The 23,722-nt window shown below is 41.9% G+C and overlaps 1 protein-coding gene across 2 annotated transcripts in view; it reads right to left on the minus strand.

The window, feature by feature from the left end:
* Window positions 1-21,956, minus strand: part of LOC113932071 (cytochrome P450 3A12-like) — a 46,770-nt gene extending 24,814 nt beyond the window's left edge. The window contains exons 1-7 of one of the 2 annotated variants that reach the window (XR_004819344.1): window positions 21,793-21,956; window positions 17,884-17,977; window positions 15,938-15,990; window positions 12,812-12,911; window positions 7,723-7,836; window positions 7,373-7,461; window positions 5,908-6,056 (exon numbers count right to left, since the gene is read on the minus strand). Coding sequence is in view for 1 of the 2 variants with exons in the window: in XM_035722054.1 (XP_035577947.1) it covers window positions 5,908-6,056; window positions 7,373-7,461; window positions 7,723-7,836; window positions 12,812-12,911; window positions 15,938-15,990; window positions 17,884-17,977; window positions 21,793-21,863 (670 nt within the window). In the remaining variant the exon portion in view is untranslated. The remainder of the gene's footprint in view (window positions 1-5,907; window positions 6,057-7,372; window positions 7,462-7,722; window positions 7,837-12,811; window positions 12,912-15,937; window positions 15,991-17,883; window positions 17,978-21,792) is intronic. The other variant, XM_035722054.1, reaches the window with a different exon arrangement.
* Between the last annotated feature and the right edge of the window lie 1,766 nt (window positions 21,957-23,722).

A 23,722-nucleotide genomic window follows, 5' to 3' on the forward strand; every position in this document is an offset into this window, starting at 1 on the left:
TTTAGACCCAAAGACACCTCCAGATTGAAAGTGAGGGGGTGGAAAACCATTTACCATGCTAATGGACACCAAAAGAAAGCTGGGGTGGCAATCCTTATGTCAGACAAATTAGATTTTAAACCAAAGACTGTAATAAGAGATGAAGAAGGACACTCTATCCTACTTAAAGGGTCTATCCACCAAGAAGATCTAACAATTGTAAATATCTATGCCCCTAACTTGGGAGAAGCCAATTAATATAAGCCAATTAATAACAAAAGCAAAGAAACACATTGACAACAATACAATAATAATAGGGGACTTTAACACCCCCCTCATTGAAATGGACAGATCATCTAAGCAAACGATCAACAGGAAATAAAGACTTTAAATGACACACTGGACCAAATGGACTTCACAGATATATTCAGAACATTCCATCCCAAAGCAACGGAATACACATTCTTCTCTAGTGCCCATGGAACATTCTCCAGAATTGATCATAATTGTTCACAAATCAGGTCTCAACCGGTACCAAAAGATTGGGGTCATTCCCTGCATATTTTCAGACCACAATGCTTTGAAACTAGAACTCAATCACAAGAGGAAAGTCGGAAAGAACTCAAATACATGGAGGCTAAAGAGCAACCTACTAAAGAATGAATGGGTCAACCAGGAAATTAAAGAAGAATTAAAAAATTCATGGAAACCAATGAAAATGAGAACATAACTGTTCAAAATCTTTAGAATGCAGTAAAGGCAGTCCTAAGAGGAAAGTATATAGCAATACAAGACTTTCTCAAGAACAAGAAATACACAATATAGCCTAACCCTACACCTAAAGGAGCTGGAGAAAGAACAGCAAATAAAGCCTAAACCCAGCAGGAGAAGAGAAATAATAATCGGAGCAGAAATCAATGAAATAGAAACCAAAAGAACAGTAGAACAGATCAACAAAACTAGGAGCTGGTTCTTTGAAAGAATTAATAAGATTGATAAACCCCTGGTCAAACTTATCAAAAAGAAAAGAGAAAGGACTCAAATAAATAAAATCATGAATGAAAGAGGAGAGATCACAACCAACACCAAAGAAATACAAACAATTATAAGAACACATTATGAGTACGCCAGCAAGTTAGATAATCTGGAAGATATGGATGCATTCCTAGAGATGTATAAACTACCAAAACTGAACCAGGAAGAAATAGAAAACCTGAACAGACCTATAACCACTAAGGAAATTGAAGCAGTCATCAAAAATCTCCCAACAAACAAAAGCCCAGGGCCAGATGGCTTCTCAGGGGAATTCTACCAAACACTTAAAGAAGAATTAATACCTATTCTCCTGAAACTGTTCCAAAAAATAGAAATGGAAGGAAAACTTCCAAACTCGTTTTATGAGGCCACCATTACCTTGATTCCAAAACCAGACAAAGACCTCATCAAAAAGAATTACAGACCAATATCCCTGATGAACATGGATGCAAAAATTCTCACCAAAATACTAGCCAATAGGATCCAACAGTACATTAAAAGGATTATTCACCACGACCAAGTGGGATTTATCCCTGGGCTGCAAGGTTGGTTCAACATCTGCAAATCAATCAATGTGATACAATACATTAATAAAAGAAAGAACAAGAATCACATATCCTCTCAATAGATCCAGAAAAAGCATTTGACAAAGTACAGCATCCTTTCTTGACCAAAACTCTTCAGAGTATAGGGATAGAGGGTACATACCTCAATACCATAAAAGCCATCTATGAAAAACCCACAGCAAATATCATTCTCAATGGGGAAAAACTGAGAGCTTTCCCCCTAAGGTCATGAACACGGCAGGGATGTCTACTATCACCACTGCTATTCAACATGGTATAGAAGTCCTAGCCACAACAATCAGACAACAAAAAGAAATCAAAGGCATCCAAATCGGCAAAAAAGAAGTCAAACTCTCACTCTTTGTAGATGATATGATACTTTATGTGGAAAACCCAAAAGACTCCACCCCCAAACTGCTAGAACTCAGACAGGAATTCAGTAAAGTGGCAGGATATAAAATCAATGCACAGAAATCAGTGGCATTCCTATACACCAACAACAAGACAGAAGAGAGAGAAATTAAGGAGTCGATCCCATTTATAATTGCATCCAAAACCATAAGATACCTAGGAATAAATCTAACCAAAGAGACAAAGAATCTGTACTCAGAAAACTATAAAATACTCATGAAAGAAATTGAGGAGGACAGAAAGAAATGGAAAAACATTCCATGCTCATGGATTGGAAGAACAAATATTGTGAAGATGTCAATGCTACCTAGAGCAATCTACACATTTAAAGCAATCTCTATCAAAATACTATCAACTTTTTTCAAAGAAATGGAACAAATAATCCTAAAATTTGTATGGAACCAGAAAAGAGCCCAAATAGCCAGAGGAATCTTGAAAAAGAAAAGCAAAGCTGGTGGCATCACAATTTCGGACTTCAAGCTCTATTAGAAAGCTATAATCATCAAGACAGTATGGTACTGGCACAAAAACAGACACATAGATCAATGGTACAGAATAGAGAGCCCAGAAATGGACCCTCAACTCTATGTTCATCTAATCTTTGACAAAGCAGGAAAGAATGTCCAATGGAAAAAAGACAGTCTCTTCAACAAATGGTGTTGGGAAAATTGGACAGCCACCTGCAGAAGAATGAAACTGGACCATTTCCTTACATCACACACAAAAATAGACTCCAAATGGTTGAAAGACCTAAACGTGAGACAGGAGTCCATCAAAACCCTAAAGGAGAACACAGGCAGCAGCCTCTTCAACCTCAGCTGCAGCAACTTCTTCCTAGAAACATCACCAAAGGCAAGGGAAGCAAGGTCAAAAATGAACTATTGGGATTTCATCAAGATAAAAAGCTTTTGCATAGCAAAGGAAACAGTCAACAAAACCAAAAAAACAACCGATAGGATGGGAGAAGATATTTGCAAATGACTTATCAGTAAAGGCTTAGTATCCAAAATCTATAAAGAACTTATCCAACTCAACACCCAAAGAACAAATGATCCAATCAAGAAATGGGCAGAAGGCATGAACAGACATTTCTGCAAAGAAGACATCCAAATGGCCAACAGACACATGAAAAAGTGCTCAACATCGCTCAGCATCAGGGAAATCCAAATCAAAACCTCAATGAGATACCACCTCACACCAGTCAGAATGGCTAAAATTAACAAGTCAGGAAACGACAGATGTTGGCGGGGATGCGGAGAAAGGGGAACCCTCCTACACTGTTGGTGGGAATGCAAGCTGGTACAGCCACTCTGGAAAACAGTATGGAGGTTCCTCAAAAAGTTGAAAACAGGGCTACCGTATGACCCAGCAATTGCACTACTGGGTATTTACCCCAAAGATACAAATGTAGTGTTCCAAAGGAGTACGTGCACCCCAATGTTTATAGCAGCAATGTCCACAATAGCCAAACTATGGAAAGAGCCAAGATGTCCATCGACAGATGAATGGATAAAGAAGATGTGGTATATACATATATACACGATGGAATATTATGCAGCCATCAGAAAAATGAAATCTTGCCATTTGCAACAACATGGATGGAATTGGAGGGTATTTATGCTGAGCAAAATAAGTCAATCAGAGAAAGACATGTATCATATGATCTCACTGATATGAGGAATTCTTAATCTCAGGAAACAAACTGAGGGTTGCTGGAGTGGTGGGGTGTGGGAGGGATTGGGTGGCTGGGTGATAGACATTGGGGAGGGTATGTGCTATAGTGAGCACTGTGAATTGTGTAAGACTGTTGAATCACAGACCCATAACTCTGAAACAAATAATACATTACACATTAAAAAAAAAGAAGAAGATAGTAGGAAGCAAAAAATGAAGGGGGGGAAATTGGAGGGAGAGATGAACCATGAGAGACTATGGACTCTGAGAAACAAACTGAGGGTTCTAGAGGGGAGGGAGGTGGGGGGATGGGTTAGCCTGGGATGAGTATTAAAGAGGGCACGTATTGAATGGAGCATAGGGTGTTATACACAAATAATGAATCATGGAACACTACATCAAAAACTAATGATGTATGGTGATTAACAAAAAGTTGCTCAACCCCATTAGCCATTAGAGAAATGCAAAACAAAACCATAATAAGGTACCCTTTACACCCATTAAGGTGGCCATCATTAAAAAGGTAGACAAGTGTAGACCAAATGTGCCAAGGATGGACAGAAACTGGAACCCTCATACTTTCTGGTGGGAATGTAAAATTGTATCACTATTGTAGAGAAAAGTTTGGCAGTTACTTAATAAATTAAACACACTATATCTTAGCAACATAGCAAGTTACAATGCAAAGCATTGTACAAACATAGCAAAGTTACTTCACAATTCCACCTCTGAATACACACCCAAAAGAAATGAAAACAAGTATTCTAACAAAAATTTGTGCATGAATGTGGATAGTAGCACTATTCGCAATAGCCAAGAGTTGGAAACAACCCAAATGTCTATCAAATGATGGAAGGATAAACAAAATGCAATATGTCCATATAATGGAGTATTAATTGGACATAAAAAGAAAATTCTGATGCATGGTGCAACATGGATGAACCTTGAAAACATTATGCTAATGAAGGGAGGCAGCCACAAAGATCACACGTTATATGATTTTATCTGTATGAAGAGTCCAGAAGAGGCAAATCTATTAAGACAGAAAGGGGATTGGTGGTTGCTTAGGGCTAAAGAAAGTGGGAAGTGAGAGTAAAAAAGTAAAGGATTTCTGTGTTGACAATATTCCAACAGTTGACTGCAGTAAACGTTACACATATCTTTGAATGCACCAAGCAGAGTTCAGTTTCATTGAGTTATAACTGACATACAGTAATACAGTATTGTGTAAGATAAGGTGTACTGCATGTACTTGACATACATATATAAAAAATGATTACCACAATAAGATTAGTTACCATCTATCAACTCATATAGTTATAAAAACAAAATTTTCTGCCAGTATGAATGGAACTTCTACAATCTACTCACTTAGCAACTTATGAATACATCATACAGTGGTGTTAACTATAGTCATCATGTTGTATTTACCAGTCCAGTACTCCTCTATCTTGTAATTGAAAGTGTATACCTTTGGTCACCTTCATTCAAGTACCACCCCACAACCCCTGCCTCTGATAACCACAAAGCTGATCTCCTTTTGTATGACTCGGTTTCTTATATTGTTTTTTTTTATTCCACATGTAATTGAGGTCATACAATATGTGTCTTTCCCTGTCTGACTCATTTCATTCATCATAATGCCCTCAGAATCCATCCATGTTGTCCAAATACAGAATTTCCTTCCATTTTTATGGTTGAATAAGATTCCATGGTATATACCTACCACATTTTCATTATCCATTCCTTGGACGAAGAACCCAGACTGTAAAAATTGAACTGTACATTTTAAAAGGGGGACATAGTCTCTCGTGGTTCGTCTCCCTCTTTGATTCCCCCCCTTCATTTTTCCCTTCCTTCTCCTAATGTCCTCCATGTTATTCCTTATGTTCCACAAATAAGTGAAACCATATGATAATTGACTTTTTCTGCTTGACTTATTTCACATGATGGGTATTAAGGAGGGCACGTACTGCGTGGAGCACTGGTGTTATACACAAACAATGAATCATGGAACACTACCTCAAAACCCAGTGATGTACTGTATGCTGACTAACATAACATAACAAACAAATAAATAAATAAATAAATATATTAATAAATATGGGGAATTGTATGTTATATGAAGTTATAGCTCAGTAAAGTTGTTGTAGAAAGGTAGGAAGGGAAGAAGTGAGGGAGGAAGGAAGGAAGGGGAAAAAACGGGATGGGAGGATAAAAAGAAACATGGTACTGTACGTACATACTGAGAAGAAAAATGGATCAAGGAAATCAAATTTTAGGAAATTCTTAATATTTTCCACGAAGGGATCTTGTGGGTTGTTGAGGGAATCGATGTTCACTCCAAATGATGTGCTGGTAATCACATCCATGCTGTAGGCCCCAAAGATGCTGAGTAGAGAAACAAAGGCATGGATAATTAAAATCAGCACCTCTTTACTATCCTTATCCAGCACATGCAGCAAGAAGTGCATGTAGATACCCATGCCCAGGCAAGACAAGGGCCACACTTTCAGAACCACCTGTTGCATCATCTGAAGAGTCTATATGCCATCACACTCACTCATGTGGTGTTAATGAGGTGCCAGTGATACAGCTGGCCTTGTGCTAGGGTGATGGGGACACTAGAGCAAATTAGACACATTTCTGAGTTCAAGGAGTTCAGTCAAGGAGGGATAGAGACCCAAAGTGTGACATATTTCAGTAGTATCTTTTGAGTATGGGCAATAGAAGGTAGGTAAGCACTGTGTCTGAGCAGGACCAAGGGTGGAATAATTAACCTTTCCTCAGGGAGTCAAGAAAGGTGAAACTGATCTGGATTTTCTCTCACCACAGTATCTATGCTCAGAGCTGATTCCTCTTCAGCACATGACAGAACACCAACACCCTGTTCTGTGCTGCCAGGAACACCATCCCTTCTTCTCTACACCCCTGCTAAGGCTCCTGAAAGACCCACTCTGTCTCAACTCCAGCGATCTGAGCTCGCTCTGAGGGCTCACTCATTTCTAGACAATGTAAGAACCTAGAACATTCCTCCTTAAAAAATATACATTAAATAAATCAATCCAAAATCGATTTAGGGGATGACATATGTGATCATATGCCACTAGTTTTCCCAGGAGAGTACCAACATATATCTCTTCATTTCATAAAATCAAAAAAATCTCAGTTTACACAAAAAATATGGCCACCCTACCCATCCTATGGGCAGGACCTTCTCTCTTTTGAGATTGAAAGAAGGACAAGCGGTCATAAAAGTTAATATTTAGTATTTTGCTAATACCCTCAACAAAACTGGGAAGAGGTTTACGTCATTCCAAGTTCCACATGTTAATGTTCCTGCCCCACCCAGTGCCCACCAATATGTACCAAGTGCCTTCCCCTCCCACTATTCCATACCCTCTACACTCAAAGATTTGGTACAATTACGTTTCTTCTTTTCAACCACATATTTTTATCTTCCAGAATATCCTAGGTGACAACTAAGCAGATAAATGAATCCTGCCTCGTGTACACAAAAGAAGACCCTTTCTTTTCTGGTGGCCCTGCCTTTTTAGGTGAGGTACCTCTTCTTGGATGACCTACCGGCATTGTGATAACACATGTTTCTTTGCTGGAGTAACTCAACAGTGGGGATTTGGCTCTGTGGCAGCAGCTAGAAAGTGTTGTGACAGAGTTGGAATCCCAGCAGCTGCACTCCTACTTACTCTTTCAAGGTGATGGACTTGCTTTTCTCTGTCTCCTTCCTCAGGTTCCTCACCAACACATCTCCATAGTGGCCAATTATGGAGAACATCTACACACAAAATATACCACCACCTGAAGTTAAATTGGAAAATGAAGTCCAAGAATGATGTGGCTTTCATAAGCATGTGGCAGTAAGGGACATTTAATAACAAACTTTATCATGTCTTTCCTAGGACATGAAGATAAAGACCATTTCTCGGAAGCCCAAATTTAGCATACTACCCCTTAAAGATGGAATATGATCTTATTTCCTACCAGCCCCCAGATATATTCCTTAACTTTCTAATTGAAAGTCCTCTTCTTTTCTTACCTCCTTGAGCTTTCCGCTAGTGAAGGTTGGAGACAGCAGTGTTCGCATTCTCTTCCATTCTTCATCCTCAGACAAAGAAACTGAACTTTTCATAAATCCCACTGGACCAAAACACTAGAGTCAAAGAAAAACACAATTTGCCCTACATAAGTTTTGGAGGTCTTAAAGGTTGTGGAAAATTTGTTTAACAGGCAGAAATTATTCAACAAATATTTAGTGATTATCAACTTAATAGTAGGTCCGATGGTAGGTGAGCAACAGATATTTATCCCCAATGCCCAGCCTTCTGCAAGATTGAGGACATATCCAGCCACCTGATGTGCTTTCCAGCCTTTATAGTCCACCTCCTTTTCAATGTAAATGTGGTATGGGAAAATTTGGCAGGGAAACTACTCCTCCGGGGGAATACAGAGGATTAACACCTAGTATATTCTCCTAAACTGTGCAGAGTAGTAGAATTGGATTGGTGGAAGACAGCCAGATAGCCTGGAAAACTGCATGTTGCCTCAGACCAGTTCTGCCTTTACATATATCCACAGCATGAGAAACTCGAAAAATGGATGTCTTGATATGGTGATTTTTAAAAAAAACATTATAGTTAACACTAAAAACATTAGGAATCTATTTGCTCTTGTGAAGAAATGGTACAGTAACATGGAAATCTCTTCCCTCTATATTTTTCCTAAAGGAAAAATATATACATAAGGAAATAATAAGGAAAAAGAGAGAAATAATTCTATTTCCCATCTTGGGATTGGCCTAGCAAGCCAACCAGTTTGAATACTTCTTCCATTTTCCAAAACTATATTTTGTTTTAAAATGGATATCTTCATGGCTAAGATTAACAACTCAGGCAACAATAGATGTTGGTAAGGATGCTGAAAAATGGAAACTCTTGGTGGAAATGCAAACTGGTGCAGCCACTCTGGAAAATAGTATGGAGTTTCTTCAAAAACTTAAAAATAGAACTACCCTACAACCTAGCAATTGGACTACTAGGTATTTATCAGAAGGATACAAACATAGTGATTTGAAAGGGCACATGCACCCCAATGTTTATAGCAGCAATGTCCACAATTGCCAAAATACAGAAAGACTCCAGATGTCTATGACAGATGAATGGATAACGAAGACTTGGTATATATAAAGTCTTATATATAATATAAAATCTTAAATATATATGTATATAATATAATAATATTAAATAATTATTATATTGTATATTTATAGTATATATAATATTTATATAATATAATATAAAATCTTAAAAAACACTATATCAAAAACTAATGATGTACTGTATGGTGACTAACATAACATAATAAAATTAAATTAAATTAAAAAAAGAAACAAAACAGATGAACATAGGAGAAGGGAAGGAAAATAAAATAAGAGGGAAAAACAGAGGGAGGCAAACCCTAAGACACTCTTAACTATAGAGAACAAACAAAGTTGCTGGTGGGGAGGGAGGTAGGGGGATGGGGTAACTGGATGATGGGCATTAAGGAGGGCACTTAATGTAATGAGCGCTGGATGTTGTATGCAACTGATGAATGACTGAATTCTACCTCTGAAACTAGTAATACAATATATATCAATTAAATTGAATTTAAATTTTAAAAAGTTTTTAAGATTTTATTTATTTATTTGTCAGAGAGAGAGAGAGCAAAAGCAGGGGGAGCAGCAGGCAGAGGGAAAGGCAGGCTCCCCACTGAGCAAGGAGCCCAACGCACAACTGGATCCCAGGACTCCAGGATCATGATGTGAGCCAACGGCAGAAGCTCAACCGACTGAGCCACCCAGCCATCCACACCAAAAAAATTTCAATTACAATAAAATGAAAATAAAAAATAAAATGGATATCTCCAACACCATTTCATGATAAAAACTCAAACTAGGAAGAGAGGAAAAATTTCCTGACTTAATAATGAGCATCTAAAAACCTGACAGCTAACATCACCTCAGTGAGGAAAGACTGATGTTATAACACTAAGATGATGGAACAGACACTCCAGCCTCTGTTATCCCACAAAGAACAACAATTAGACAGATATCCACAAACAAAAATAGGCCCAAGTGCTTAGGAGTCCATTTAAGAAGTTTCAACAACAGAATGGAGAAAACTCCTGAGAATAACTGTGTAAGGAAAATAAGGAAAATAACTTCATTTTGCCTGCATCACCCCATGACGCAGGCCAGCACTGCTCAGCACCAACAGGACACTCCCTGACTGAGACAGTTCCCCTTCCTGGGGAACAGCAGAAGGATGAGCAACTATTAGCCCTAGTCCTTCAGAACATGGCACAAATGACCTGTTCTGGTTTCAAACCTCCCAGAGACTGGCATGGCTGACACCTAGACACAGCTAGGAACAAAGAAGGGCAGGACTACCAGTATCAGTCAAGTGGCAGGAGTGACCATGTTTCTCTGTGTCCTGCTCTGCAGAAAAACCTAGCAGTCTTTGTTGCTGAGGAACTAAAAGCCAGCCGAGCACTGTGCACCCTCTAAGATTTTGCTGCTGATAGTCTCACAGGTTTTCACAATTGCAGACTCCAGCTGCCTCAGTCCTGTGGTGTCCCATCTGTACTCACTGGAGTTGTCTCAGCCAGTGCCACCACCAACACTGTGAGCCCCAGAATCTACACCACCAGCCAGTTTGGCCTCTGTAACTCAGCATATGGACAGCACAAGCCCAGGCCCCAGCAGCTTTCAGGTACCTGAGGTCAGGCCTGACTCCTGTCACTGGACTGCAGTGCCACATGAGACCACAGCTAAACCCTGAAGCTGTACACCTTCACATGGCCGGCCTGAACTCCACTCACGAACCCCCACTGCTGTGCATGCACTACTGGCTAGCTCTGAAGCCACGTGAGTGCACACAGACAGCCCAGACACTCAAGGCTCCCTGTGTGCCCACAGTCAGACAGTCCCCACCACTGGCACTAGCTCTGTTTTGGGCATGAGCCTGCTTTCAGCCCCTACAGATGAGTGTGTGCATAGCACCAGCTCTTGCCACCATTCTCCTTCCCCAGCCTCCTGGCACTGGATCTGGTGGTGCTGCTGAAGACCCCAACAGCCACTGCAGCCACAAAGAACCCTCCACTGCTCTTGCTGCCAAGGATCATGCTGTTGCTGAAGTTGTGGCCCCCAACTGCCTGAACCAATCATGCCCTCCTGATTATTTTAAATTATCCAGTCAGAGTGAGGTACAAAAATGAAAAGAATTGGGAAGAAAACCTACAGGACTTATAGGACACCAACAAGTGAAACAATATTCATATTATGGGAGTCCCAGTAGGTGAAGAGAGAAGTGGACAGAATGCTTACTGAAAGAAACAATGGCTGAAAACTTCTCAAACCTAGGGAAATGTATGGACATCTTGGGACATGAAGCTTAAAGTCCCCAATAACACCGAATCTGAAAAGACTTCTCCAAGAGACATTATAATAAAACTCAAAAATTAAACCCAAAGAAAAAATCTTGAAAGCAGCAAGAGAAAAGGAGCCCATCACATACAAGGGAACATCATAGGGCTGTCAGTGGATTCCCCAGCAGAAATCGTGAAAGGCAGAAAACAGTGGGTGATTTATTTGATGTGCTGAAAAAAAAAAAAACAAACAACTAAGAATACCTTACCCAGAAAAACAAAGCTCTCAGAAATGAGAGAGAGATAAAGACATTTCCAGAGAAACAAAAGTGGACAGAATTCATTACCACTAAGCCTGCCTTACAAGAAATGCTAAAGGAAGTCCTTCAAGTTGAAAAACAAAAAGGGCACTTATTAGGAACATGAAATCACATGAAAGTATAAATCTCACTGGTAAATATAAATGTATAAATTCAGAATACAATGATATTGTAAACTGGTGACGTACAAATTACTTAAAACTCTAGTGAAAGCTTAAAATAGAATTAATTTTAAAAACTATAGCTAAGTTCTTTATAGATCTTGGAGACCAGTCTTTTATCTGTAATGTCATTTGCAAATATCTTCTCCCATTTTGTGGATTGCCTCTGACTAACATAACACAATAAAAAAAATGAAAAGGGGGGGCAAATATTATGTAAACACAGATAAGGTAATTCTAAATTTGTATGGAAAAGCAAAGGAGCTAAAAGACCTAAACAATTCCAACAAAATATAAAATGGGAGGAATCACTGCTCATGATGCTGAGACTTACTATATGGCCACAGTAATCAAGAGAGCCTGGCATTGGTGGAGGGAGAGATACAGAGATCAATGAACGGAACAGAGAATGAGAAATAGACATACACACATATAAGCCAACTCAATTTTGATACTGCTACAAAAGCAATTCAATGGAGGAAGTATAGCCTTTTCACAAAGGGTGCTGGAGCAATTAGACATCCATAGGCCAAAAACAAGGATCTTTGACCTACACTTCACACCTCACAATTAACACTAAAAATTGACACAAAATGGATCACAGACTTAAATGCGAAACATAAAACCATATAGGATTTACATTATAAATATAAAACATAAAACTATATAGTTAAAGGTAAAACAAAAAAGTAAATACTTGGAGAAAATCCTAGGGCCTTAGGGCTAGGTGAAGATTTTTCAAACTTGATGCCGAAGTCACAACCCATAAATGGATAAAAGGATACACTGGCCTTGTCAAAATTAAAAAGAAAAACCCAAAATTGTGTGCTCTGCTGAAAACCCTGAGATAATGAAGAGACAAGCTACACACTGTGCCTATAAAAGAGTAGTAAGAGGGAGACTCTTTGGTGATGGAACAACCTTGTAACGTCATTGGGGTGGCGGATACACAAATCTACATGTAAGATAAATGTTCAGAGAACAACACACACACACACACAGGCACACGCACACGAGTGCATATAAAACTGCTCAAATCTGTTTAAGTTCTGTGACTAGAACCAATGTCAAACTCGGCTTGGACACTGTACTGTAGTTGAGCAAGATATAGCCTTAGAGGAAACGGCTTGAAGGTTACATGACATGGGACCTTTTGTGACAACTTCCTGTGAATCTATTCTTATTTCCAAATAAAAGTTTTATAAGTAACTATGGAAACGTAAAATAAATCCATGCCTACCCGCCGGTTTGTGAAGACAGAGTAACATTCTTTCACGAGTACCGTTTTGATCATGTCCGGATCCATGATAGCCAACACAGGCTGTCGCCCATCATAAAACCTGTGTGGGGAAAAGAGACCTGATTACACTTAACATGAGAGTTTCTGCAGTTGCAGCCACGCCTGGAAGTCTAGACTTTTATCCGGATGGTACCTAATCTATTCTCTGAGATCATGGTTAGAAAAAACATTAGAACATCTCTTAAGTCTAGGTGTGCACATGGGTATTTCCTGGACCATTCTCCGTAATTTTTTGTATGTTTAAAATGCTTCAAATATTTTAGAAGTAGGGCAAACAGTTCAAATAATTTATCTATATTAACAAAAAAGAAGTTAGGGTGGTAAATAACTGAAGGCAAGTAAATTATCTAGGAACAAAAAGAATAATGGAGAGTCTGTCTACTCAGTCGCTAAAAATTATAATTTTGAAGATATATCAAACACATGAAAGGCATAGGAGAGAATATTAGATGAAAATTGTGCATACACTGATCACATATATGTAACATGTGTCTGCAAATGAAAAGACTTGGAATACTCAAAAAGTGATGGCAAAATTATGAATTATTTCTTTGTTTACTAAAATATGCTTCCCAGTTACATGTGAAAGGAAATATTATTTTTAATATCGAGAGAGGTCCTTGATAGCATTAAGTCAGAAAATTTTGAAACAAAAGAAAAGAGAAAAAAAGAAAGAGAAAAATACATATAACTCATTCTAGAGGTATTTCCTTTTTATTACTTATATTTATTCTTTATGTGGGTCCCAGGTGTGAGCTCCTTGGGCTTCATGTGACATCCCTAAGCAACGTGGCAAGCCCACTTTTGCACATGTCTCACACAAAGCTGACTCTTTATATGTGATCCATCCCTCTCCAGCCTGACTTGACTGCCCCTGTGGCCTTTAATGGGAATCTGTCCCCAGCAAGAGGTTTACTTTAAGCTTAATTAGACCATAAATAAATAAAATTTATTTTGTTTCCACTATACATCATTTGCATTTACTAGAAAAAAATGAAAGATTTTCCACAAGTCCCCTATTCTTTCTTTTTTTTCTTTTTTTTATTATGTTTTGTTAGGCACCATACAGTACATCATTAGGTTTTGATGTAGTGCTCCATGATTCACTGTTTGCATACAACACCCAGTGCTCCATGCAATATGTGCCCTCCTAAATACCCGTCACCCGGCTAACCCATCCCCCCACCCCCCTCCCCCCTCCCCTCTAAAACCCTCAGTTTGTTTCCTGGAGTCCATAGTCTTTCATGGTTCATCTCTCCCTCCGATTTCCCCCTTTCATTTTTCCCTTCTTTCTCCTAATGTCCTCCATGCTGTTCCTTACGTTCCACAAATAAGTGGAACCATATGATAAGTGACTTTCTCTGCTTGACTTATTTCACTTAGCATAATCTCCTCAGTCCCATCCATGTTGATGCAAAAGTTGGGTGTTCATCCTTTCTGATGGCTGAGTAATATTCCATTGTATATATGGACCATATCTTCTTTATCCATTCATCTGTTGAAGGGCATCTCGGCTCTTTCCACAGTTTGGCTTTTGTGGACATTGCTGCTATGAACATGGGGGTGCATATGGCCCTTCTTTCCACTACATCTGTGTCTTTGGGGTAAATACCCAGTAGTGCAATTGCCAGGTCATAGGGTAGCTCTATTTTTAATTTTTGGAGGAACCTCCACACTGTTTTCCAAAGTGGCTGTACCAACTTACATTCCAACCAACAGTGTGAGAGGGTTTCCCTTTCTCCACAACCTCTCCAAAGTTTGTTGTTTCTTGCCTTGTCCATCTTTGCCATTCTAACTGGTGTGAGGTGGTATCTCAGTGTGGTTTTGATTTGAATTCCCTGATGGCTAAAGACCTTATTCTTCCTTTGATGTCATAGGGGAATTTTAAATGGTTTAATGATCACATCAAAAAATGGATGGGACCACTACACTAAATACTACCCATCTCCAAAAAGTATTCTAAAACTCAGAAGGTTTTAGTGGGGGTCAAGTATACTCAGTGTTGAAGCGGTGATAGAAATTACTGAGGTAGCACTTAGGTCTGTCTGCTCTCCCAGCAGCCTGATTGTATTTATTGGAGGATTCCCCTTGTCCCATCATGTTTCTTCAAAAACATGTGGGTGGACAAGGGACAGTGCTTTAGGGTAACCCTTTTCTTAAGGATGTCTTTTACCTTAGCTTTTTTTTCTTTAAATTCAATTAGCCAACATATAGTACATCGTTAGTTTTTGATGTAGTGTTCAATGATTCATTAGTTGCATATAACACCCAGTACTCATCACATCACGTGCCCTCCTTAATGCCCATCATCCAGTTACCCCATCCCCCCACCCACCTCCCTTTCCACAACCCTCAGTTTGTTTCCCGGAGTCAAGAGTCTCATGGTTGGGCTCCATCTCTGATTTCTTCCCATTCAGTTTGCCCTCCCCTCCCCTATAATCCTCTGCACTAACCCTTTATATTCATGATCTCACACAGCCCTAATATTGCTTCCACTACCAGTTAAATTCAGATTCTTGGGACCCACCCCATATGCTCCACATTCAGCATTCCGGGGGATGGAAACCAAGAATCTGCATTTTGAACAAGCTCTCCCAGGTGATTCTTACCCACAGCCAAGCATGAGAACCATGTACTAAGGACAGAACTGGGGCCCACCATGTAAGACTGGCTCCATCCACAGCTGAGCAGTACTGAATGTGGGAAGGGGCAGTGGAGCTGAACCAGTGGTGATCCAGACATCTGGGTTCTTTCTATGCCATCATGTTGTTTATGGCCAATGCCATTCAGAGACGATGGTTTCTGAAGACATGACCGGAGAAAAGAAAGAGGTACGGAGAGGTACCTGCTCCCTGCTGTGAGCAGCCCAGCACCACACTATACCTCTCCAGGCCTGATTCACACTTAGACCTGCACACCTGGTGACACATGTGATCCCAGGAGGCAGAGGTTCCAGAAGCTTTACTACAGCAGGCTTCATCCCAAGGGGCTCTTGGCTGAGACTGTTCACACCACAGGGGCTTCATCATAATAAGTCTATCCAGTGGAAGTTTCCAGAACACTCACCCCCAAAATCTTCCATACTTTCTAAAACATTTCTCATCAAAACCAGAAAAACCCTGCAAGAAGAAACAAAACATATTACTAATCTAAATCTCCTGAGCCCCATCTCCTACAGGGACGAGAAGGACTCAGATCACATGAAATGCAGCTTACTATCTCACTGGCACTCAGAGGGAAGCTCTTATGCACAGGTGTCTTACTGGAAAGGAGAGAAAGCAAGAGGATATTGCAATGGAGAAATTCAAGTCCCTCTTGAATCCTCTCCAAGTATTGCAGATACTGAACAACTTACCCTGTCTGTGAGGACTACAGAACCTCTGAAATTCTGGCCTGTTTGGCTTGTGCCTGTGTTGTCTCTAAATCTCAGAGTCCTCTGAATTATTACCTCAGGGCCCTTGGGAAAACTGGAGCTAAGGGAAAGTCAGTGTGGCCTGCGCCCTCTGAACCCCCAGTCAGCATCCTGTTCATTGATCTCAGGAGGCCTACTAGAATTCCAGGGGATTTAGGAAATTAAGACACCAGTGACCTCTTTTAGTCTAGCAGATTTACAGAAGTCTAAGACATGTTTGTTGAGTGAGTAAGTGAGAGATGAGTGAAGGAATGACAAGGTGGACTCGCCTTCCAGTCATCCAGCAAACACAGGAAGAAGGGACCATGCCACCACTCCACAAAGGGCAGAACAAATTAAAATACTTGATATGAGTTTTCACTTAAGAAAAGAACAACAAAACTTCCTGTCCCTAAGTTTTAGCTGTGACTTTGATGTACTAACTGTGCAGAACAGGGTCCCAGAAATGTGGATCTTGGGGTGCCGGTACTAAGGAGTTGATCCGGGAAAAGAGGAAAGGAAATTATTGCTTTTCTGGAGAGAAAAAGTCCGGGAAGTTCTCAGGTGGTAACTGGGCACCGAGAGTCTCAGCAGGGAGAAGTGCGATCTGAGAAACAAGCCTCAGGTCTGGGGGAAAGGGAGTCCACAGCAGAGAGCAGCCTGCACGTGAGACTCTGCCTGCTGGCCTTCTGATGTGAGCTCCTAACCTTCTGGCCCAGGGGGGCCTCAGACAAGCCACCAGAGCTGGATGAGCCACACATCAGTCTGTGTGTCTGCTAATACATTCCACTCAGCACATTAACTTCTTAATAATGTTTGTCAAAGCATCTCTTTTCTAGTGATTTTGCATGGGCAGTTGTACCTTATGTGAAGAACAATATACATATAAACACAACTTGATCAAAGATGAAAACCTGAAGTCAATAGAAAGCACCATCTCCCCTCAGCAAAACTCCCTCCCTGCTCAACTCACCCAGAAGGTGCCTACAATGAAGGTAGGGAAGTAAAGCAGAGAGCTCTGGGTCAACCTCTCAAAACCCAAGAGATGTCACCATTAGCAAAGGGTGAGTTAGAGCTTGGAAATAAAGGCAGGGGGCTGGCAATTTTTGAGAGAATTCAAGTATGTGCAAATTCCCTAAAGGTGAATTTGGAATGCCCAATAAACTGAAGTTCCAGAGCTATCCAGCAAAACAAAAGGCTACCCAGAGCTTGTACTATGAACAGAAAAGTCTGACTCTAGCATACACAGCTTAATGGACCACTAGCGTGGACCCCCTTGATGCTCTTCTCCTAATACCAAATACAATGGTGCCTTCCTGTGAATCTGCACCTGCCAGAAACAAAAGCCTCTTCTCGATGCTCACAAGCTAGAACATCGAGTCCTGGGTTGAAGCAGCCAGAGAGCTGGGGCTGCCCACTGAGGCAAACCCTGAGGCTCCTGACAGCAGACACTAGAGCCCCGGGGTAGAACTGGCCATGTGCTGGGTGGGGCCTGTGACACCACTTCTGGGAAGTCTGAGCTTCCTAAGTACTTCTTCCTGAGGATGAGCATATCTACAATGAAACGAAGCTGGGATTGACAATCATAAGAAGCAAAAGAGGGAGCTCAGGCAACACTCACCTTACGGTAGGCCAGAGCAGTTCCCACAAAAGGCCAAGGTGTTGGCCCAGGAATTCCCAGCTTCTTAAAAAGTCCATGTGTGGAGGTCCCATATCTATAAAGTGAAAGAGAAAGCCAGGTCACAGGGATGGTGGAATAAGTGCTGAGGCTGGCAGTCACTGACACAGAACTGGGACAGGGAAGGAAGGGAGGTAACATGTAGGCCAGAAATAATAAGAGCAATTCCAACGACAATAATTACATTCCTTCATCATCTCCTTCCCCACCTCCACTGTGAGACCCACAAAACGTAATGATGATTAGCTAAGGGCAGCCGAAATCTTCACGGTCCCAATCCTAAAGTGAAGACTTGATAAGTGTTTCCGCACGAGTGCTCCTAAAAGGGTCATGCTGATCTCTTCCAGGAAATCCACTCATGCCATTTAGTAAATGACTCTTCCGTAACTTTCTCTAGGGAGAAAGAGAAAAAATTTCTGCTCCAATGATGAGATTTTGCTTAAGTATATCCACTCAGTAATAGAGGGCTTGTGAGAGCCTACCATGAAAGTGTGCTGCAGTTTGCTCAGAGACTTTTGTGGTTTTCCTTCCTTGTAGGACCTATCTCGGTGTGAGATCTGGTCCTTCTGAAATCTATGTTCGTTGAGACACCTTGAGCAACAACAGTGTTCTCATTTCTGTACAATGAAAACTGTGTCCAAGGCTCCACTGGCCTCACTGAAAAGTGAGATGCTTTCAGCTCCACCCAAGTCTCTGTTGTCAGGTACTCTGGTTCTCCTGAGCTGCAGAGAAGGGGGGCTGACCCATATGTGCCCTAAACGATACCATATAAAAGAATCCGTAAGGAAACAATCCATTTCCAGACCATTCTTCCCCTCATGGCATCTGGTCCCTCAACCTGTGATACTCATCTGCTCAGCACACTGCCAGGTACACTCTTTTTTTTTTTTTCAAGATGGTCACTCACAAAGCAGTTAGTTTACCAACTCTGTGCAACAACTGTCTCAGAAATCCATTACAGATGGTGCTGCCTATGGCAGGCTTGTCTACAATCATCTTTCATGGGTCATGTGCGGAATCCCACAACTGGGGTTCTGGATCCTTGCAAGCCTTCCACTTAGGTGTTGCTGACAGATCGCAGAGTGGAGGAAGAAGACAGGCTGAAGGAGGAAGCTGCCAGAAACCATTTTACCCATGAACTTGCTAGGCCTACAAGGCTAACCCCATAGAGGCAATTTAGGAAAGTATGGCGGGAACGGATGCTAGGTAGAAACGGCTCAACAAACCCTGCAGGTGTTTTCAGCTAACTGATAGGGGGCCTGCCAAAGTCCAGATACCTCCAGTCAATAGCAGAATACATGTTATGCAACATAAAATGAGTGATGATAAAATATTCCAAGATTGGGATTAAGACCTTATCTCCTCTTCTCTCGAGGTGAGCCTTTAAGATAGTACAGGTTCCAGATATTCTGTACAAATCCAGCAAATTGTATATTATGTAATCAAATAATCCCCCAAAGTTGCATAAAAGGACCTGGGTTTGAGGGACCAGCAGAGGTACCTCAGCCTGGCCCAGCTGGGTGTTTGGATCCTTTTTCCAGAACAGTGGACGCAGGAGTACCTACTGCCAGAAGCGGGGGTGGCCTAGTCCCACCTCCATTCTATCCTTGCTATCACCAGCACAACATATCAATTCCTGTTTCTGAACATTCGACATGCTCCATGAACTCCCAAGTGAGGCCAAGCAACTGAGTGATGTGACCCAAGGAAAGATCTGGTCTAGTGTCTAAACTCACATGGCTCCATAAGAAGGCAGAGGGTGGGCTGGGTGAATTTTTCTGATTCTTTCCAGCTTCCCTCCTCTTGGTAGAGTCATGTTGCACTTGGTACAAATGAAGGGGTTAAAATAAAGCCACTCATTTTTCTTGCCTTTACATTGCACTGGCATACAGAAGGCACTGTCTACACGTAATGACACCTGGCTACACCAGTGTTTTCTAAGTCTACAGGGTTCTTTGCCTGGTGGTGACAATATCCAGTGACAGCCCCACTGCAAGACAGACTACACACGGTGTGGCTTATAGGGTGGCCCTGTCCCCTGGCTTCTAGCAGATGAGATGCTAACCCTGCAGTCCCATGACAACCTTCTGTAGGAAAAGGATCAAGGAGTTGCTCTCAGAGGTCTGCTCTGAGGGAGGACTATTCTCCCACTCCATCCCCAAGTCCTACCTGGATGCCTCTCACATCAGTACTGGCTCACAGTCCCACTACTCACCTGTGCTGAGAGGTTAAAATAATCTGCGGGGCCCATGTATTGAAAAAATAGACAATCTGTGACATAAACGTGTGTATGGGTACACCAAATTCACATTGCCAACATCACTCTAGAAGGCTGAGGTCATCTATGTACCTTTATAGTCACAAAAGCTGAACCAACAGCCCTGTTGTATCGTTCAGAAAGAACATGCTGGAAATAGTCTTATCTCAGTAGAAGACCTATTATTAAATAGAATGAAATTAAACCATATCAATTCATCTTAAATGTCATCACACAGAAAACGTGTTGCATGATACTTGGCATTCCTAACCTTTTTCTCAGAAAATGAAAATGAGGTCTCCATGTTTATGCTCCTGTCCTCATGATTTCCTACACTTCAAGAAAGTGAAATTGAAACAGAGGTTAAATGTGACATGGAGGGTCCTTCCCTACCCACGTTGTGAAACTAAGTCTTTCCCAACCTGTTCCGTGATACCAGAAATCCCACCACTGACAAGAATTCCTCTGCTAGACAGGTTGAGTCTTCCTATTGTACTGTAACATAAAGGCAAAAACACATTTAAAATCCAAATTGGCTTTCAGGGCTCTGTCTTTGTGGCTGCTGGAAGATTTCATATCATGGGTAAAGAAATCTCCATACTGGGGCGCCTGGGTGGCTCGGTCGTTAGGCGTCTGCCTTCGGCTGAGGTCATGATCCCAGGGTCCTGGGATCGAGCCCCGCATCAGACTCCCTGCTGCACGAAAAGCCTGCTTCTCCCCCTCCCACTCCCCCTGCTTGTGTTCTCTCTCTCTCGCTGTGTCTCTCTGTGTCAAATAAATAAACAAAATCTTAAAAAAAAAAAAACTTAAAAAAAATGTCTATACTGATGCTAACCTTCCTAGAGACTGGAAAGAAAAGGTGACATGAATACAATTTTAAGAAATCTGCCAAGTCTCCTCAGCTCTAAAGATGCTCATTTAGGGGTAAAGTGTTCTGTATATTATGGGGGGCAGGGTGGTAATGGCCAGGAGAAGGGCAGAAAAGAGGGAAGAGGCCAGTCAGGAGAGGAAGGCGAGGCATCTGCAGCCCCCCTGAAAGTCTGGGTGCACCAGGTGCCCTGCGTCCATGATGCCTGGTGGTGGAGAGAGGGGAGTAGGAGCCACCTGAGTGACACAGGCGCAGTCCTTCTACCACATCTCTTGCAGTGGACAGAGAGGAGAAGGTGAAGATAATGAGACAAAGACCCAAGGCACTCCCTCTGCCTCCAGAATCCCCCACAGCTTGGAAGGCGGTGAGGACCCCAGAGCACCGGGGCCTGTTGATTTTACTCTGCCTCTGCTGAATTCTGCTGGGTTAGTCCAGGTCCCAACTGGTAGTCAATCGGAAGATCATCCCTAGGAGCAAATAATGTCACTCTACCTCCTAGCTACAGAAATTGGAGTTGGGGTGTGGGGGCTTCAGCAGATCAGCAGATCTGATGAGGTCAGTAATAACGCTTTATGTATTCTTAGCATGTTTGAAGCACCCAACACTTGAGCAGCTTCCCCTTTGTTAACTCTTCTGATCCTCAAAACAGGCGAGGAAAACGGGGTAGATGCTGATTAGCAACCCAAGTCCAGGGTTCCAGAGGCAATGAGCCTGGACAGTTACTCACAGATAGAGCAACACGAGGCCCGTAGCCAGGAGAAGCCAGGTTTCCATGGAAAAGCTTGGGATCAGGTCCATGGCCACTTTTCCTCTATGAATTCTCTTTCCTTTCGTTCAGCAGGGTTGCTAGTCTTTGCTGGCCTGTGTGTGCGGAGCTTCCGTTCCCACCAGTGGTGATTCAGTGACGCTGGAATGTCTCTACCGAAAAAGGGGCGGGGCTAGAGCTACAGCCAGTAGCAGGGCCCCCCCGAGCTCCACCCGCAGGTGCCCCCCCAGTCATGCGTGCTGGCAAGGCATCCTGCAGACTCCCAGTTTGACCTCCAATGAGTTCCTACTCTGTGGGAGATCAATAAATAACTCAGTGTTATCAGTAATCTCAAAGGTTAGCGAAACTCATTAAAGTCACTCTCCTTAAATCTCTAACCCATCCTTGTCAGCGTGGCTCCCTGCACCCCTAAATACTTGAAACTCTTCAAACAAGAACGTGTAGATCTACACATCTTCACCCATGTAGTTTCCTCTGCCTAAAAATGTCCCTGTGCCCCCTACAAGGATCCTACTCATCGTTCAAACCCAGCTCCGACAGAATCCCCTCTGGTAGAGTCTTCCCTCACCAATCTCCTTGAACACATATAACCACTTCATCCTCTGGGAAACTTCTGTCCCCCCAGCCCCAGTTCTATGATGACCCTTTCTACCCTCCAGCCCTGGACACCTATTAGCCTTAGATAGAGAGCTTCTCAAGGGCGCCGTCTGTGTACTCATCAACATTAGGAGCCTAGTCCCCCACAAAGCACTATATGCTCAGGGGGCATCCAGAAAGGTTGGTGGAGTTGAGTTGGTATCGGTGAAATTGTGCCCACATGGCCGGAGAAACTGGATTATATGGCATACCTATGGAATCCATGGGACGATGGAGCCCTGCAAATAGATAATTAGCGGCTCCTGGGTGGCTCAGCTGGATAAGCATCTGCCTTTGACTCAGGTCGTGGTCCTGGGGTCCTGGGATTGAGCCCCATGTCAGGTTCCCTGCTCAGCAGGGTGTCTGCTTCTCTCTCTTCCTCTGCCTGCCGCTCCACCTACCTGTACTCTTGCACGCGCGCTCTCTCTCTTAAATTTTTTAAAAATAGATAATTAAGAAAGAAGTGGCTGCCATCTTGAATAGCAACAATGGACAGACATAGGAAGCTGGAAAAACTTTACCCCCAGGGAAAGTAGGAGAGAGAGACCAGGAATTCTGAAATATTTCTGCCCCCTTTTGGTGCCTTCACTGGTGACCGGTCAGTGGGTCATGCTGTTATCCCTGTTTACAGATGTAGAAACTGATACTCAGTGACTGCCTTGTGTTTCCAACAGCCACTGATCACAAGAACAAATTGTAAATAAGCAAACATGAAGAGAGACTGAAAAGTCTGTGCTCTGCAACACCAGCATTCAGTGCTTGCCCTTCCCTGACAAGGGTCCCTGTGGGAAATAGTGAGACCCAGGCTGCAACAGCAAACTGGTTAAAATTCTGTCCCTAACTCCATGGCGATCTGCCCAGCAGCTTCTTCGTTCGTCTTCCAGAACAAAGACTCCACCTCATCTCAGCAGGGAAGACAGATGCTAGTCAAGATGATAGTAAGGGGGAACACTACATCAAAAGCTAATGATGTAATGTATGGTGAGTAACATAACAATAAAAAATTTCTTAAAAAGATGATAGTAAGGGTACTGTTGTATGCGATTGCCTCCCTATGTTCCCCAGCAGAGAAGTACACAGAATACACACAAACAAGGAAGACTCCTGTCATCTGATAATCTGGACAATTTTATTCTCTCACCTAAACACAAAGCTTTTCTTATTTTACTTGGAAATCAGGCCTCTGTGGGAACTAATGTGGTTTCATCCTTCTCCAAAATGCATGCTCAGCTATGACGATTTCATAACTAAGTCT

Source organism: Zalophus californianus, chromosome 10 (assembly GCF_009762305.2).
Source record: "Zalophus californianus isolate mZalCal1 chromosome 10, mZalCal1.pri.v2, whole genome shotgun sequence".
Classification (NCBI taxonomy): Eukaryota; Metazoa; Chordata; class Mammalia; order Carnivora; family Otariidae; genus Zalophus; species Zalophus californianus.